Source organism: Mastacembelus armatus, chromosome 22 (assembly GCF_900324485.2).
Source record: "Mastacembelus armatus chromosome 22, fMasArm1.2, whole genome shotgun sequence".
NCBI lineage: Eukaryota > Metazoa > Chordata > Actinopteri > Synbranchiformes > Mastacembelidae > Mastacembelus > Mastacembelus armatus.
In genome coordinates this window covers 10,712,677-10,729,490 of record NC_046654.1, presented here as the reverse complement: position 1 = coordinate 10,729,490, position 16,814 = coordinate 10,712,677, and the positions used below count along the sequence as shown (strand labels likewise).

The following is a 16,814-nucleotide window of genomic DNA, read 5'->3' as shown; positions in this document are numbered from 1 at the left end:
TTGCCATCAGCAAACATTTTCCTCTGTCATATTATGGGGTCTCCATGGCTCCCTCTGGCCCGCGGACAATAGCACAAGTTTGCACACTCGAATACTGTCACCCTGCCAACGGTAACAAGGGCCCAAAACAGGACAATCCCGAGAGAAAGCATGGACTCCGCGGGGAAGGTTGCAATAGAGGAGGAAAGGGGACTTGTGAAATGCTAATTGAGCTTCATCCCCTTATTGAAGTGGAAAACGAGTACCTATCGTTCCATTGAAGCGGAGCTGCGATGGAATGAGATGTGAGGACACTGTGGGGTAAGTCATACCTCATGCTTGTGCTCGAAGCACAGCATAGACCCAGAATCACTATGGCACCAGAAAATAATAATAAAAAAACGTCTGCAGTCTATATCAGAGCTACAGTCCATTTAGTTAGAATGAAGTGTAGACTTCATGATTGATTGCCTCATTCCCTCAGTTTGGGGTTGGCTAAGGAGACCGCAGGTCTATATATGTGCTTGGGGATGGTCTATCTTTTCAAGCAGTGCATCTTTCTTGTTCTGGAGAGGAATGGGACCCTATTGTCCTCCCCTCTTCTCCTTCTCTTCACCTCTGTGTTGAGCTGAAAAGGCCAATTAACAATGGGCCCCCCCACCCTCCTCTGGCCTGTCACCCCACTCCTGTGCTTTTGAAGTGAGGGAGAAAGAGAAAGAGGAAGTGTAGTGGCATCCATAAATCACACAATGTGTCACAGTCCAGGACAGGTGGATGGACTGTTTCGGATATTTGGTAGGTTGAACTGATTTATATCAGTGCAACACAAATCGACAGACACATTAGGTGCACATATTTGATGCACATGTAAACTATATTCAGTAAAGGTTGCAGCCAAGAAGTGTATTGGCTCTCAAGTTATGTACAGTGATGTAAAAACTACTGAGCCATCATTCTTCTCTGAAACAACAGGAAACTAAATCTAGCTCCAGAAATTTTCCACATGTGGACTGTGGAACATTGGATTAGCCTACTTTTTTCTGTCACCTGTATTACATCTGTGTTTAAAAATAGCTATACAATAACACTTTATTAAGCCCCATCATATATATATATGTTTGTGTCTGTATGGGCATTCAGGTGTGACATTTTCCCTGAGGAACAAGGTGGAAACACTGTCGCACCTGGATCTGAATTAATCTCAGGACAGTATGGACATAGACATTATTCCCAGACTTTGTTAATGTCGACTCTCTGCTTTTCTTTTGTAAAACATACAGTATTTAAATTATCAATAAATGGTGACAGAAAATTTCCTCACATGCAGGCAACATTCTGCTTAGTCGACAGCAAGACATACATATAGAGGGGCAGCATGGTGGATTGATGGTTAGCACTGTTCCCTCACATCAAGAAGGTTCCTGTTTTGAAACCCATCAGGGACCTTTCTGTGTGGAGTTTGCATGTTCTCCCTGTGCTTGTGTGGGTTTTCTCCAGGTACTCCTGTTTCCTCCCACAGTCCAAAAACATGTATGTCAGGTTGATTGGTGACTCTAAATTGCCCATAGGAGTGAGTGTGAGTGTGTGAGGTTGTTTGTCTCTATGTGGCCCTGTGATGGACTGGTGACCTGTCCAGGGTGTACCCCTGCCTTTCACCCAAAGAGAGCTGGGATAGGCTCCAGCTGATCCCTGGGACCCTGGTTAAGGAATAAGTGGGTATAGATATGGATGGATGAATATTCATATAGCCCTTTAATGTTTGTGTTACCAGACCTTTCCACTAGATGGCAATCTACTTCCACTGTGATTACAGCCCAGCTGGCTTGTTAAAATAAAGGAGAAATACAGATAATAAAGCTAAAACCAAAACCAATTCATTTTCTCGGAACATTAATATTTTTAAAAATCTCATTGTATCTGATGCAGGTGATATTTTTCACCTTTGTTGGTTTGCAGAGATGCTGATTAAGTATCTAGGCAAGAATAATAACAGTGAAAGACCACAGTAATTTTATTAAGAGCTTTCCTTATCTGAATTTAAAAGGGCTGTGATGTATGTTGTGGCAGATTGCTGGTTGTTGGACTGAGGTGAGGCAGCAGGAAAGAACCTGGAGGATGTAGTGTTTTTCTCTTGTCAGATAATCAATACTGGGAGAGACTGTAGGAGAGGATGGATGAGCTAAACCACTGGACACGCTGTATGCAAAATCCACGCTGCTTTGTATACTTCAAAACCCCAGACAAATCTCTGTATTGCACTGTATGTGCAAATGAATTTAACAGCAGCAGTGTGTTTTCCACTGTAAAAGTCATCCACAGCTCTTGTGCATGAGCTCACCCCATTACTGTCTCTAAAGAGCTTTTTGATAGGCAAGAGATGTGATAAATCTTAGTTGCAACAAAAAGGCTGTAGGGCCAGATGCTGAATCCACTGATGTTAATCCAGCGCTATTGGAATAGTTGGCTTATATGGCATTTGTGTTATTTGGAACAAGCCGCCTGTGACACAACTGGCTGTCACTTCTGTTATTTAAACCTCAACCAATACTCTCAAGCAACAGACAAGTCATACGAGGACAACAGATGAGTGTGGATCTATGAAACGTGAATGTTCTATGGAAACGGCCCACGGGTCCTGCAGCAGGTTTGTGTACTGATCATCCAAACTGTCCTGCAGCACAGACATTTGCAGTATCTTTATCTGATCAGCTGCAGAGATGGTGCTGATGCTTATTGCAAAGCTCCCTGTAGATGTTACAGGGGGTGAAATGAATAATGATTAATGATAATAACCTAATCAACAAGGTGTCGGAAATAGTAAAATATAAACACCAAAATGTCCTAAAGTCCAAGAACTGCCCAACAGTCCAACCCTGTCCAAAAATATGCAGTTTAGAATCCCATAAAGCAAAACTGTGATCACTTAAATCGCCCATTATTCATATTTTTAGCACCAGGGCAGCACAGCACAGCAGAGTAGGTAGACTTTTCTACATGTGGTGACATCAAATAATGTGGTGGTGTCAACTAATCATTTAATACAGATAAGCTACAGATTCAAAACTGCTTCTTCTAATACCAGCTCTGCTTCCCCCGTAATTCTTAATGCCACCAACACTAAGGTCTTATTCTCAGTGCCAGTCAACTGTTTTAGTAAATCCCAATAAATTGCGTGTGTCGCGTTGGCTCTCTGGTACCATGGACATGCCTGGGCTGTGGGCTCATTTCATAACTGTGCCCAGTGGAGACCACCGGTAATATTATGCAACTCTGCTTTTAAAAACTATCTATAGCAGTCTGGCCCAAAGCTTCACCTCCTATAAACAACAGAAATATGGTGGCACAAAAATGTCTGCAGGTGAACGTTACCAGTAAAGGCCAGGTTACATCAGGATTGTTTATCTCAGCCTACTTTGGGACAGTGGAGTGTTCTAGTAGGCACACAGCACATCAGACGAGGGTATGGCAGTGTTTTCAGTCGGTAGGCGTCTTGCACTCTCTCTGCCTCTCTCTCCACTTGACTTTAATTCGGTCTAGTACGCGTCATCCTTACGGACTCGCCTCCACGCATTGTGGGCTCTACTTTCCGCCTGGACCATCATAAAAATCAAACACACACAAACACAAGGGGGAAAAAAAACCAAAACAAAACAAAACAAACAAATCCCAGCTGACATCGCCCACGCCTTCATAACCACATCCCCTTCCCCCCTTGTGTTTTCTGGGGGGGACTTTTGAGAAGCGGATGGTGAATTTGTTTGAGTACTCGCTGTCAGGGCTGAGCTGATGTGAGCGCTGCATCAAGTTTGCGGTGGTGATGCTCCCGTATAAAACAGCCCGCTGTATTTTGGCACACAGGGGGAAGCATCAGTTTAACCCTCGGCTCTGCCCTCGGGACTCGCCCATACAGTATTCAGCCTAGATAAGTTGAAGGGATGTGTAATCGTATTGTGCGGAATCACAGCGCACGATTTTTCTGAGGATCTCTCTCTGTTCCTTTTTTTTTTCTCTCTTTAACTTCGATGGCTTGAGTGGCCCATTTGCACTCATGCTCGCAGCCGAGGAGGGATGTAAGGTACGGGCCATCTACCGCCCTCACATTACACGGAGTAGCGGCGTGATTCAGGTCGCTGTCTGAGTGCCAATAAGAAAAAAAACTACTTTCGAGATGTGAATTATCGAGATTTGCTACTCATTCCACAGGCTCGCCTGTCCTATGCTACCGACAACTGGATTTCAAGAGGAAAATGATTGTGGCATAAACTATTTCTGGAGACGCCTGTCACAGATATCGCCGCTGACCTGGACAGGGTGGATGGTTATTTCCCAAACAGTTCAAGCCTATGTATACTGCATTCATTTGTTGGAAACGCTGCCTAGTATCTTCGAGAACAGCGCAAGAGGAATGCTGGTCCAAGATTTAATGCCATTTACTTTAAGTTTTTGGCCTTTTTTCTTCGGTCATTGCCTTCTCTCACTGTTTTTACTCTCATGCCAGGTAAGGATCGCTGGTCAGGCGCGCCTCTTGTCCATTTGCGCATGAGAAGAGGTTACACTAGTAGTCCAGTACACTAGTAGTACTGGAGTTTGATTTACTGATGGACTATGGATAAGAACTGATTATCATTTTCTCAGTTAACTTATGTGCTCATAAGGCTGCCATTGATACACAATGCATTCCCTGTGTGTTTGCAGCAGATGTCACCAGTCCAGGACAGACTTGTGTTTTAGGAAATACTGACATATGCATGTGTAGACTTTCCAGTAAGGCATGAGGATTCTAGCTATGCGCTCTCTGATCTCCTGTAGTGGGAACATGGAGTAGCCAACTGTGTTTTTATGATAACAATATTCAGTTATCTCAGCAGGATCCCTGCAGCAGGCATATGTTAGTGATGAGTATTCTAACCTCTGCCCCACGCTGCTGCCTACAGATAACGGTGAGCTGTTGTTCACACACAGGCGGTGTTGCCAGGGTTCATGTGTAATGTGATCTGCCTGAGTTTCCAAGTCCACCCACGCACGCTCCTCGGGGCAGCCTGCTGCCCACTCTGTTGGTGGGTGGTTTCTTGCAGGGAGCGGGCTGCAGCCATAGACGTGATACTATTCTGCATGTACTACATACACATCAGCCCCGGTGACAACAACACTGGAGCTGTGATATGAAAAAAATGCTGAGAGGATATCCACAGTGCTACTCAGAGGCTGCTGAGTGTTCAAGCAGCTCCATTTGTGCTGCACAGCGTTGTGCTGATGGTACTTGTGAGTAATGCACTGAAGGACAGAGCCTCAGTCGTTTCAATGTCTCTCTCTGTATTTCTCTCTCCCTCACTATAAGGGAGAGCTCCAGAGGTCATGCTCACGGACTGTGGCGGAGAAAGTTAGTGAACAGTGCCAGCTGGCATGCCAGTGTAGAAGATACCCTCCCCTTCCTCCACCACCACCTCCACCACCTCCCCCACGGCTACTGGGCACAGGTAAGACTTGTAGCCCACACTCCTGGGTTTCACACCTGTCTTGCTCCAAACCCGTCTGTCTCACTCTGTCTGCTCACACCCTGCAGCTGGAGCTCATCCCCAGCCAGACGCAGGTGTCGAGCAACTGGCTGGTTCAAAGAAACTGTTTTGACATGAAGTGTTCCCTTTTGTGCGCAGAGGAAAAATGTACCATCAGTCCCCTGAGATTGGTGTGTGAGTGCCCATGCATGTAGGCAGTATTGCACGTGTATGTCTGAGTGTGTGATATAGCCAGCAGGATGTTGACAGCTGAACAGAGGACTAATTTATGCCGGGTCTGACCTTGGGGAGTACCCAGCTGCCTATGAAATCCACGCCCGCTGGGCTGCCGAACTCAGTGGTTTAGTGGTAGGGTTTCCCCTGGAGGACCCCTGATTAAAAAACAGATGAGTTAATTAAATTAGCTTTAATTCGATAGAGATAGGGGGTTGATGAAGCAGCCTGCCTGTTGCAGCAGTTTTCCTTCCACACTCCCTTGTTCATCCCACTCTGATGATGATAAATCCTCTCACAGATAGGTGAACATGTTTCACCAGCCCGCTCGCTCAAAGTTGGTATGATTTGTATGTCATCTCAAGCACTTTAATGAACAGTGCACTGAAATATGGGACAGACGTTGCTGATGATGCAGCCATTCTGAGCTATTACCGTGACTCTTTATAATCACTCAACCTAAGCCCTTAATATTATGAGCAGGGAGGAGTACTTAATCATCAAAATCTCAACAGACAGCAGAGGAAAGGTTTTAATCAATCAGTTCCAATGTCTCCTCAATTTACATAAATCTCCTTTTTCCCCACAATTTACCAAGTATGCTACCAATGAATAGAGTTAGAGATGCTTCTGGGATTGTTGTCAAGGTCACTGCATAAACGCTGCCAGCACCATATGACTATAAGCGAAGGTGGCGGCTTGAGTGCCCAGTTGCAGTCAACGTGTGAGTGGGACCCTCAGCTCTGCATCCACAGTGTTTGATGCCTCCATAAACAGCCATGTGTCACGATCAATACAATTAGCAGGTCGATTTTTTTTTTTTATTCCTTTATAACTTTACACAGAAGTGTTTTCAGTGGGTGGAGACTGTGAATAGTTCAATTATAGGGATTTTTTTGTGAGTTTCCAATTTAATCTAAACAGGATCATAATTATTTTGATATTTCTTCAATAGCCCAGTTTGCAGAGTGGTTAGAGCTGAAATTTTGCTCTAAAATGTAGCCTTTACAAATGCAGTGAATATGCACTGGGTAATAACTGGGACAATGACTGAGACTTATCTATCTGCTAAAAGTCTAAAAAAAAAAAATTAAGAAATTGGCACAGTACGTAAGCGTCTGTGTGCTAAAACTGGTTTCCCAAGTCCCTTCAAAGGAGTCTGCTTTATCACAATGAAGTAGATCCTTACCACTGACTGAATTAAATCCTACAGCCGTTGACAAAATGCAGGATTAAAATTGAAGTTTGGCTGAGCGGAGCTTTTAAATTCATAGTGACTTATGACGTGGTGCGCCATACTGGGAAGAGCTATGCCTTGTTATGTGCTGCCTTAGAAATGTGCTGTGTTGCAAAACAGTCTAGGACATTACTAAGGAGTATTTGTTGTGGTGGTGTAAATCCTTGCTCTCATTCATAACAAAATATTACTACATGCAGGAGTTACGAGTTTGTTATTGCATAGAGAGTGCAGTATATTTTCCCAAGGAGCATGAAACTGAGACAACCCACATTTGTAGATACATAAAATTGGTATGCACATGACTAAAGAGATTTATAGATGGTGGGAGAGCAATAACTGCTGCAGAAAGAGATGAGAGATGTTCTGCATTACAGACCCAAGTTGCTGATGCACATAATGTTATACAACATTCCTGGTGAGTGGTCTTAGCCCACATATCTAATGTAGAAAGAGCAGGAGGTTTTTTGCAGCAGTAATTGGTGCGGACATGAGTGCTGGTGTAAGAAAGGTTGATGGGACCTTAAATGATTCATGGTGTTGGGTTGGATATCCTTAAACATCGAACCTAAGCCCTACAGAACAGTCGAGGACACGTCCACTTCCCAACTACTCCCATGCTGCTCTGGTATTGTGATGTATAATGCAGTCATATACAATACCATTACGATCTAATAACAACACCTCAGTCATTTGTTGTGGTAGTGTCATAATCATAGTAAATATTTAATGTATTGTATTTACTCTCTTCTTTTTGTTATAATATCCTCTTTTATTTTCCCGCTCCCCACTACTCTCTCTAAGTGGTAGAACCCATGGTGCCCTCGTTGAGGCCCTGGTGGACAGAAATGGACATTATAGTGCTTGGAACAGTGGGCTGTGCCTCAGTTGTCTTCCTCCTCTCAGCCATTATTATCTGCTACAAGGCCATCAAGAGGTGAGATGTTACATTTCTCTTATCTGTGCTGTTCTTGTTGTGTTTCAGTTAGACCTCTGAGATAGTTTAAAGTGATGACAAAGTGAAATAGGAACTGTCACAGTTAGGTTACTCTAGTGTATGTAATCTGACCCATGGCAGACTGTAGCCTCTCTCCTGGCGTCATGTTAGAGTGACCCGGGAGGCTACGATGACCCTGTCTTCACCCTGCTGGGTCACACTGAGGTCAGAGGTTAGATGATGGAAAGGGTTGTAAATATCACTTAGGAAGATGCACTACACTGAGTCACACTTGTCTACAATCGCACACATTGTCTACTCTAAAATAATTTACTGAGGTGCATGATGACCTAACTAAAAAATACAGTGTTTTAATTTGCGTGAGTGTCTAAAGCTTCCTAAAATGGCAGCTGAACTCAGCAAAGAAGCAAGTGGAACAGTCCCAAGACACTGCTGTTCCCCATTTGGCTTATTAGAGAATTATTAGGTTTTTGCCTGCAGCACAACCCAGACCCAATTCTCTGTGTGACTTTCAGGTAACGCAGCATTATACTGTACCTGCACTCTCAACATTAACATTAGCATTTAACAAGCACACATACACACACGCGTGTCTACATGGTGAAAAGCACTGCACATGCACAGGTGTAGATGCATAGAATACTCTTGTGCATCCATCCATAAACCCACATCCTCTTTACATACATTCATACATCATCTTGGTATAGTGACACACTGTAACATATAGCTTAAACACTGACTCTCACGCACCCATGTAAGAACAGTCACAACTGTGTGCTAAATTAAGGAGCGGCTTCTATATTTTATTTATATGTATTTAAATAGATTTAGTATCATACCTTATCATATTTATGGGGCTATATTAAGTCAGCTTGCCAGATATGGCTTTCCTCAGCAGAACGCTATTTCTCCTTTCTTTTAACAACAAATAGGCAAAGTCAGGCGGCGGAAGTAATGGGTGGTTGGCTCAGGAATTCATTATGGCAATTCTCCAGCCCCCTGTGTAGCCAGGGGGCACCTTTTTTAATGCAGCAGTGGTAGGAAAGTGTTGTTGCAATACAGACTCTAGCCCCAAACTCAAGTCATTATTTATGAATTAATTTGCGCAGTCATTCAGTCGCAGGCCACATCTTTTATACATGCAAGCAGGTCGTGTCCTGAAGCTCTGTGGGCTCTAGACTGCAGACTTTGTGCCACGCCAAGTTGCCCTTCAATCTGAATGAGAAAGAAAAACATACACAGGTCCAGCCAGACTGGCCTCATTAGACATTCATTAGTCACCGGCCAATAGGAGAGCAGTCCAGGGAAAAATGTGATTCCTTTAACATTTGTCATGGATGCTCTAATCAGCCATCTGAGAGGATGGGAGAGGAAACAACACAGCAAAATGGACAGATTAAATGCTGTCTACCAAAGCAAGCAAAGGCAGTAATTGAGCAGCTTAGTCAATAACAATGTGAGAGAGGGTTTTTCAGTGAGAAAAACACAGCAAGTTATATATAGCCCTTCCAGCCCCTCAGTGCTCCGGGCTTTCCCAATGAAAATCAGCTGGCCGAGGGCCAGGCAGAGACAGCAGTGGAGCTAGCTCTGCAGGTCCCAGCCCTCCTGGCCTTTTGTTATTTTTTATAATCTTTGTCTGCCAGTCATCTGTCAGAAGCAAAAATGGGCTGGAAAGAAAAAATACTTTGATACAATTCTATTCAGAGTCCACAGCACGAGGGAGGCTGGTGTGTGCAAGCACAGAGGAGAGGATTCAGACACATGCTGCGTTTCAGTGTTGCTGTGCCATCCAAAGCAAAAGACATGATGCTGCAGTCCAGGCTGTCAGCCATCCAAGAAGCCAAAACAAACAAAACTGAAACCAACTGACTGATGAAGCTAGATGCTTCCCCAGTCACTTACTGCTTTGGGAGGCTTGTCCAGACTGGTAATACATCACAGCTGGTCCTGTCCAAGGGCAACACAGTATATTCAACATACTCAACCAGAGACACAATAAAATGAAAATACTTGTCAGGCAAAATGGTTTAAAATCCAATATTTACTGATACATTATTAATGTTGTTTTTTCATAATCACTATACAGCACCATGAAAAGTAGCAACCGATTTGTACATTCTCTTCTTTTATATGTTTTCTTTAAATCATATCATCTTACTGTAATTTCCAGATGGCTGGAGTAATTGTAAACAGCTCAACACATGTCCCAATTTTACCATGATCCATTCCCCAAACTTCAAACAGGAAAGTGCACTGTGATTGCACAGCTTTGATATGAAATATTCATATAACCTGTGAAGTGTTGTGTTGCCACCTGTGATGTGTCAACAGCATGGCATCTATTATTGAAGGCCTGTGTTGAGGTCGGTTTTGAGGCCCTGTGTGGTGGTCCAAAGCGACATGGTCAGTCTGAGGAGAGATTACATCCTGGGAGAAATGAGGCACGCTCCAGCAGGCTGCAGATTTGTAGCTTCAAATAGCATTTAACAACACACATAAAGCACTGATTTATCAAAAGTGTTCGACCATTAGTGAGCTGCAAACACATAACATTAAATGAATGTTGACCTGACTCTCTATTCCAAGTAGATGAATCCCCACACTGGCTGTAAACAATGCCATCTGTCCCTTAGAGAAAACTTTGGTATATCCCAACTCCCCCAGCTACAGCTACATTAACCAATCACCTCCCTCACAGCAGAATGTGTTTCCACCCTGGGGCTGGACAGTTTCCTTTCTCGGGCTTTTCCTGGATCCCACAGGGACACAGCAAGTAGCATCTGTCCTACACGGCCAGCATGTATCCCTAGTGTACTGAGTCCTACAACCCCTCAGAGCTGCCACAGGAGGTCTTAGTCTTAACCTCCCATTTTATTTATAACTTTTTTTCCAGAGCAATTATCTCGCATCATCTCCAAGAACCTCTAACCACTATGAATTAAAGCGAGTGAGCTTTTTATGAGTGGGCAATTTCAAAATAAAAGTTGGTAATTTATTTCAGGCAACAGTTATTTGTAACCAATCTGTGACTGTACTGTTCCAAAGAAAAACTCAATGTACAATAAGTTCAGTTAGCATGTTAGCATGCTAACTTTTTAATTAATTAGTTCTAAACAAAACTTCTGCAAATCAATGTCAACGTCAACCAAAGTTTTGGACAAATGTGGACAAAGTGTTGGCTTCATGGTGGTTCTGAATGAAGCGTGAAGACATAACTGGTTATTGCAGTTCATTCAGTGGACGTCTGGTGTCAATATTTCATTAAAAACAACAAATTTTTAATGATTATGCTCTAAAGGGAAAGTCGGGAATCAGTAAAATCAGTACGATTCATCAATTGGAGTGTCAAACATTCACGGCAATCTCTTAGACCACTTTTTTTTATTAAGGTGAAACTGTTTAAAGACTGGTAAAGACCCTGACAGTGATGACGGATGGAAAGCTCTTTTTTTTTTGTGTATCTCCAACTGAAAACCTGAATGGCGTCAAGCTGAGCAGGGCTGCTGACAAGCTCTGATGAGCGCAGGAGGTGTAGGGGTTGAGGTGATGCACAGCACTGAAATGACAGCTGAAAACAGCCGAGACAGGAACCGTTTTAAAAACCTGACAGCAGCTGCACGGTTGTTAAACCGGTGTGGCGAAATCAGATTGGCTAGAGTGCATGGGAGCAACCAAAAAAAGACAGCTGACAAATTGAGTTGACAGCTCAGGAATTATAAATAAATACAGGAGTGAGGGTGTGCATGCAAAAGTCTTGATTGAACATTTACGAGATTGACACACAAACAAGAGATATTTATATTAATACTGTTAATGACATGAAGCCAGATCTTTATCTACTGAATATGGTTCAGAAGGTGTCTAGTTATATACATGTGAGAGCACTACAGTACTACAGTATAATGTAATCCATCGTGTTAGACACAATAAATACAACTGTAAAGCTCATAAGGTTTTAAATTCAGTGATGTGTTTTGAATCAATGGACATAATAACAGAAATCAAACCATAACATAAAGAATATAATGCAATGATGTATGCACACCTCTCTGACTAAACATAATAAAACAATTAAACATAATAAATTTAACAGTAAGTAGTTTTTCTTGCAGAGCTTGTTGTAGTGGATTGCATTGTGTCATGTATGAGCTCACAGCACCCTGTGAGGATTCCCTCTCAGCACCATGCCCGAGAAGGGAAAAACGATTTGTGCTGGACTGGACTGACAATGACTGTTCGTCAGAGCTGGACTGGCCAGCTGGGGCTTTCAGAGGAGAGGACAGCAGACACCGAGCTAAGATGTCGCTCAAGGGTCCTCTCTGCTAGTGAAGGCACTGTACAGCGTTGAGTGGGACAATGACTGTATTAACTGTATTCAGATCTGTCGCTGAGTTACATAAGCCCAAGGAAGGGAAAGCAGCTGAGGGTCGGTGCAGGAGCCACAGTACACTGGACAAATATAATAACCACAAAGGCACTGAGGAGTGCACGCAAAGGGCTGCATTGAGTGATACTGCGCTTTACAAACCAGCACCAACAATGGGATCATGTGTTGCAGCTTTATTGTGCAACAAGACATGCTCATAGAAAGTATAACAGCACAACCAGTACTGAGAGGGAATTTTACAGGCGGTTATGTATCACTATTGAGCAGGTTTTTTTTGACGACCACACACATACTCTTTACTTAGAGAGGAGGCTGCATCTACCAGTCAAAATAGGTAATTGCCTCATCCCAAGTGTTGCAATGTATCTCTCCCCGCTGTCTTCTTCCAAAAGTGACCTTTGAACATTGAGCTTATTAGAAAAGATTGGTGAGACCAGTGTAACCATCTAGAATAGCTGGAGAAATCAAATCAGCCTAAAGGTTAACAGTCTAGAAACTCTGTTTAATGGCATGGCCTTTAGCTGTGAGTAAATGTGATGTCAAATCTCTCTTGTCAAGGGATTTATCCTAATGTTATGAATATGTTTATTTGCAGGAAACCGCTAAGAAAGGAAGAGAACGGGACGAGTCGCGGGGAATATGCCATGAGCATCCGCAACAAGAAGACCATGGGTACAAACAACACTGTGGTATAGACTGTCTCCGGGTAGGCACAGGAAGTGACATCACCATCACCCATCTCTTACCTTACCCCAAATACAACAATCCCTTCTCACCTCGGGTTTTACCTGAGGTTTTCAAATAGGTAAACCTTCCCTCTTTGCTTGGCATGTTGCCCAGACTGAAGACACCATTCAGCTCAAAAAGAGCTGTACAAGATGGAAGTTAAAAAAAAAAAAAATCAAGACTAAAAGGAGGGAGAGAAAGACCTACAAACCCCCACGGTGTTGAAAGTGGCACAGCAGGCTGAACATTATGCTCTTAGTAACAGCAAGTGTTGCTGACAGGCTGGTTGGCTGCCGGCTGGAGAGGGACTGTCTGCCAGTCCGCTGCAGATCCAGACCTCACACACTGTTGACATCTGCAATGGAAGAACAGACAATACAGCAGCCCCATGGGTGACCAAACAGGACATCCCATCACACACGATCAATAACGTGCATGCAGTTTTTACAGAGAATGCAACATTTTTTATATTCTAATCCTCACACTCTCCATCTTTTGTTCTCCATTTTTGAGACAGATGCTTTGTGAGAGACATGGTGTTACTGTTGGTCCTGTCTCTGAGTGAGAGGTGGATTCATCTGACTATGCAATTTAATGAAATCCATATAAAAAAAAAAAAAAGGAGGAGCAACAACATCAACATGGGGCATTGTGATTATTTTACCATGCCAAAAATGCCACCGAAGACTCTGGATAAATGTAAAATATTTCAGTCATTCATCTATTTATTTGTTCTATTTATTTACATATCTACCTTTGAATTTATTTTTCTACTTAAACAAGAAAACTGTCTTGCAAGTTACATCCTGACAAATCATGAACATCTTGATGAATCTGCTTTATTTATTGATAACTGAGTTTTTAAAGTGAATAATTTATAAACCATGTAATTCATTTGCGAGGCTCTGATGCTTTAAGGCTGCTGTCACTTTGTTGAGACACTGATGCAGAAAACACTTGCTCTTGAAAGAGTTTTGGTATCCGTTGTTTTGTCTCTGAGTGTTTTCTATGCTTTTCTCTGTTCCCTCAAGAGTTCAGCTAAAAGGTCAGGTGTCTCTATGATGTATGTGAATGTGTGTTTTCCAAACATTGATTCTGTACTGCATCATATGGCAGTTTTGATTTGTTAACTTAATGCAAGCTCCAGAAATGTTAAATGTGTTATCACAGGTCATTTGGTTCAATCTTGTCAAGTCTTGAGGTCAGCTACATGCCCTCAGCCATGTTTTTGTTTGGATTTGACAATCTTCATATTTCTATCTGTCAAGAAGGGCTTAGCCCATCACTATAGAAACAGGGGAGCTTTGCCCAGGCCTGACCTTATGACTGGTGATAGACAGGAGACTTAGCCAATAGCCAGAGATCAGGTTGCACAAGGATGGCCTCAGCAGAGATGTGTGTGACTCAGTGCTGTCACAGGCGTCCTCCACATCCCCCCTGGAAAAACACAACTGAGCTGAACTGGAGCATCACTCAACTCTGCTCTGTTTTTTTTTTTTTTTGTTTGTTTTTTTTAACATCGAAACTGCGTGTGTCTGTGTGTGCATGCGTGTGTGTGTTTGAGTGTGTGTTTGTGTGTGAGTGTGCATGCAGATGAGTGTACTCATTGAGAGTGGGCTGTACTCTGTGATCGTGAGTAAAGTATAGATATTGGCTAAAACTGTGGAAATTTGGAATAACACATGCTTGCATCTAAACATGCACAGGTATTAGCTAACAGTATACCCCCCTCCTTGTACCTATATGAGAGAAATGATGGATGCATGAATGTAAATATTGATATTTAAATATCTGCCTTCTGGACTGTTAATTCATGTACAGTGTAACAGAACATATGTTTATACATAGTAAAACATAAGCAATGTGCTACCATTTAGAATTATGTCAATGTTGTCATGTTGATGGAGCAAGCCATTAATGTATATATAGCAATCAATAGTACATACACAATTTATGCATTATACCAAACAAATAGAAAGATGTGCATAAGTTGATTTCATTGCTGAGTTTTTCAGTTGTAAATAAAACTGTACATGACAACATATCTACAGACTATTGTGTTTAAAAGGATACATCTGCAGATTTTAATCTGTTATATGATGGCAGACAAACTGGCCCACATGTGGCAGAGGTGATAAAAGTGAGATTGTTATATTTAGCCTGTGCCCAGCCTGTCTGCACTCCACTCTGTTGTGCCATTCATGTCTTGAGCAGAGCTATGCTGGCCATGTCTCCTGGGCTCCACACAGCGGAGGACATGCTCTCCGTCTATCTCACATGGTGTATCTTTAATGAACTGCGATTATCGTGTATTCCACTCAGTGGGACTTAAAGACACAAACAAGAAAACCTGTAGGTCACATATTGCTCTACCTCTGTACCATCAGTAATAATATTGTCACAAAGATTTGCGGGTATGAGTGTGAAGGATTTCTGCAGCTAATGCAAGAACACAAGTCACAAAATTAGGATTTCTAAGTAAGAATGTAATGGCACACCTCTGCTAAAGGTTACACTGTTACTTTAAATCATTTTTTCTATTTCTATGTTAATTACCAATATCTGTTTACTGCAGCTAACGATGTTAAACAAACAAGGGGGTAAATCTGTAGTATACAGGCTGATGCAGAGGAGCACTAAAGAGGAATGTCAATGAGTTATAATGTGAATGAGAGACCATAGAGTTCCTTGCCTGCCCTGCTGTAAATGTGCCACTTGATGTTAATGCCAATGGACACTCTGAGCAATTTAAACATTCATGCATTGTCCATTCAGGGAACTGTGGATTTTACTGTCATAAAAGCAATGTGACAGCACTTGCAGGGGCGGGCGGGGGGTGGAATTGTCAATGTCTCGACAGGCTTTGCAGGACTTTCAGAAGGTATTTTCATGGAGCTAAGGGGACACCGATACACTTTGAAATTATGGTTCTTGAAACTGTTTCTGTACAAAACCGCTGATTGATTGGCTGCAGCTTGAATGAGAATACATCTTTCAGCGTGCTCTTTAATCAAGGATTGTCATCAGTGCACACCCACTGTTTATACACTGTGCTGGTGCATGAGTGTGTGTATGCATGAGAGCTTATGCAGTCCTTTTACAGCTGACCTTCACAATCTTTGAGGACCCATTCACACCCTCTTTACCTGAGAGGCCGTTGGTCACTGTTAATTACCTTCACTACCTCCAGCTGCCTGCTCATCAGGTCAGTGCTCCCATCTGGTCCTCCAGGAGGCAGCAGACAGGCAGGGGTGTGGAAAGTGCTGGATACCTGTGGGGCACTGATTACATAAGCCGCTGCTAATGAGAGGTTCTTTCAGAAAGGGCTGAGAGTTCAAACGATCACAACAGTGGCAGTGGCTGACAGATGCAACCCCAGAGCAAGGGGGACTTGATTAAACAGAAAACACACACACACATGTGCATACAGGGATGCACACACATACACACCTGCAAGAAGCATCACTCTAATACACACACACACACAAACAGAGGCACACAGCAGGAGAAGGGCTCTTTGATGAGCCAAGACTTGAGGTTGATGAGAAGGGGCACTGCAGCCTGATTCAGCTAGCTTGGGGTCATCTGGGTGAGTGTGTGTATGTGTGTGTGTGTGTTTGTGTGTGTGTGTGTGTGTGTGTGTATTCATTAGTCACATTGTGTGATATCATTATGGCAGTGAATCATTTGCCACACACCTCTCAACATAGGTCCTCTTATCCATGCAGTGACTAAAAAATAAAAATATATGCAAATTAAATTTGACTTATTTTTGTCCAATAAACCAATTTCTTCTTA

At 42.8% G+C, this 16,814-nt stretch overlaps 1 protein-coding gene across 2 annotated transcripts; it reads left to right on the top strand.

Moving 5' to 3' along the window:
* Nucleotides 1–3,764: 3,764 nt before the first annotated feature.
* Nucleotides 3,765–14,814, top strand: prima1 (proline rich membrane anchor 1). Of its 2 annotated transcripts, none has more exons than XM_026303834.1 (4): nucleotides 3,765–4,477; nucleotides 5,318–5,456; nucleotides 7,756–7,882; nucleotides 12,886–14,814. In XM_026303834.1, the coding sequence occupies exons 1-4, from the start codon at nucleotides 4,196–4,198 to the stop codon at nucleotides 12,983–12,985; spliced, it is 648 nt and encodes a 215-aa protein (XP_026159619.1). In that variant the 5' UTR covers nucleotides 3,765–4,195; the 3' UTR covers nucleotides 12,986–14,814. The 2 variants fall into 2 exon arrangements, with proteins under 2 accessions (XP_026159619.1, XP_026159609.1); XM_026303824.1 differs by having other exon boundaries at nucleotides 7,750–7,882.
* Nucleotides 14,815–16,814: the final 2,000 nt, after the last annotated feature.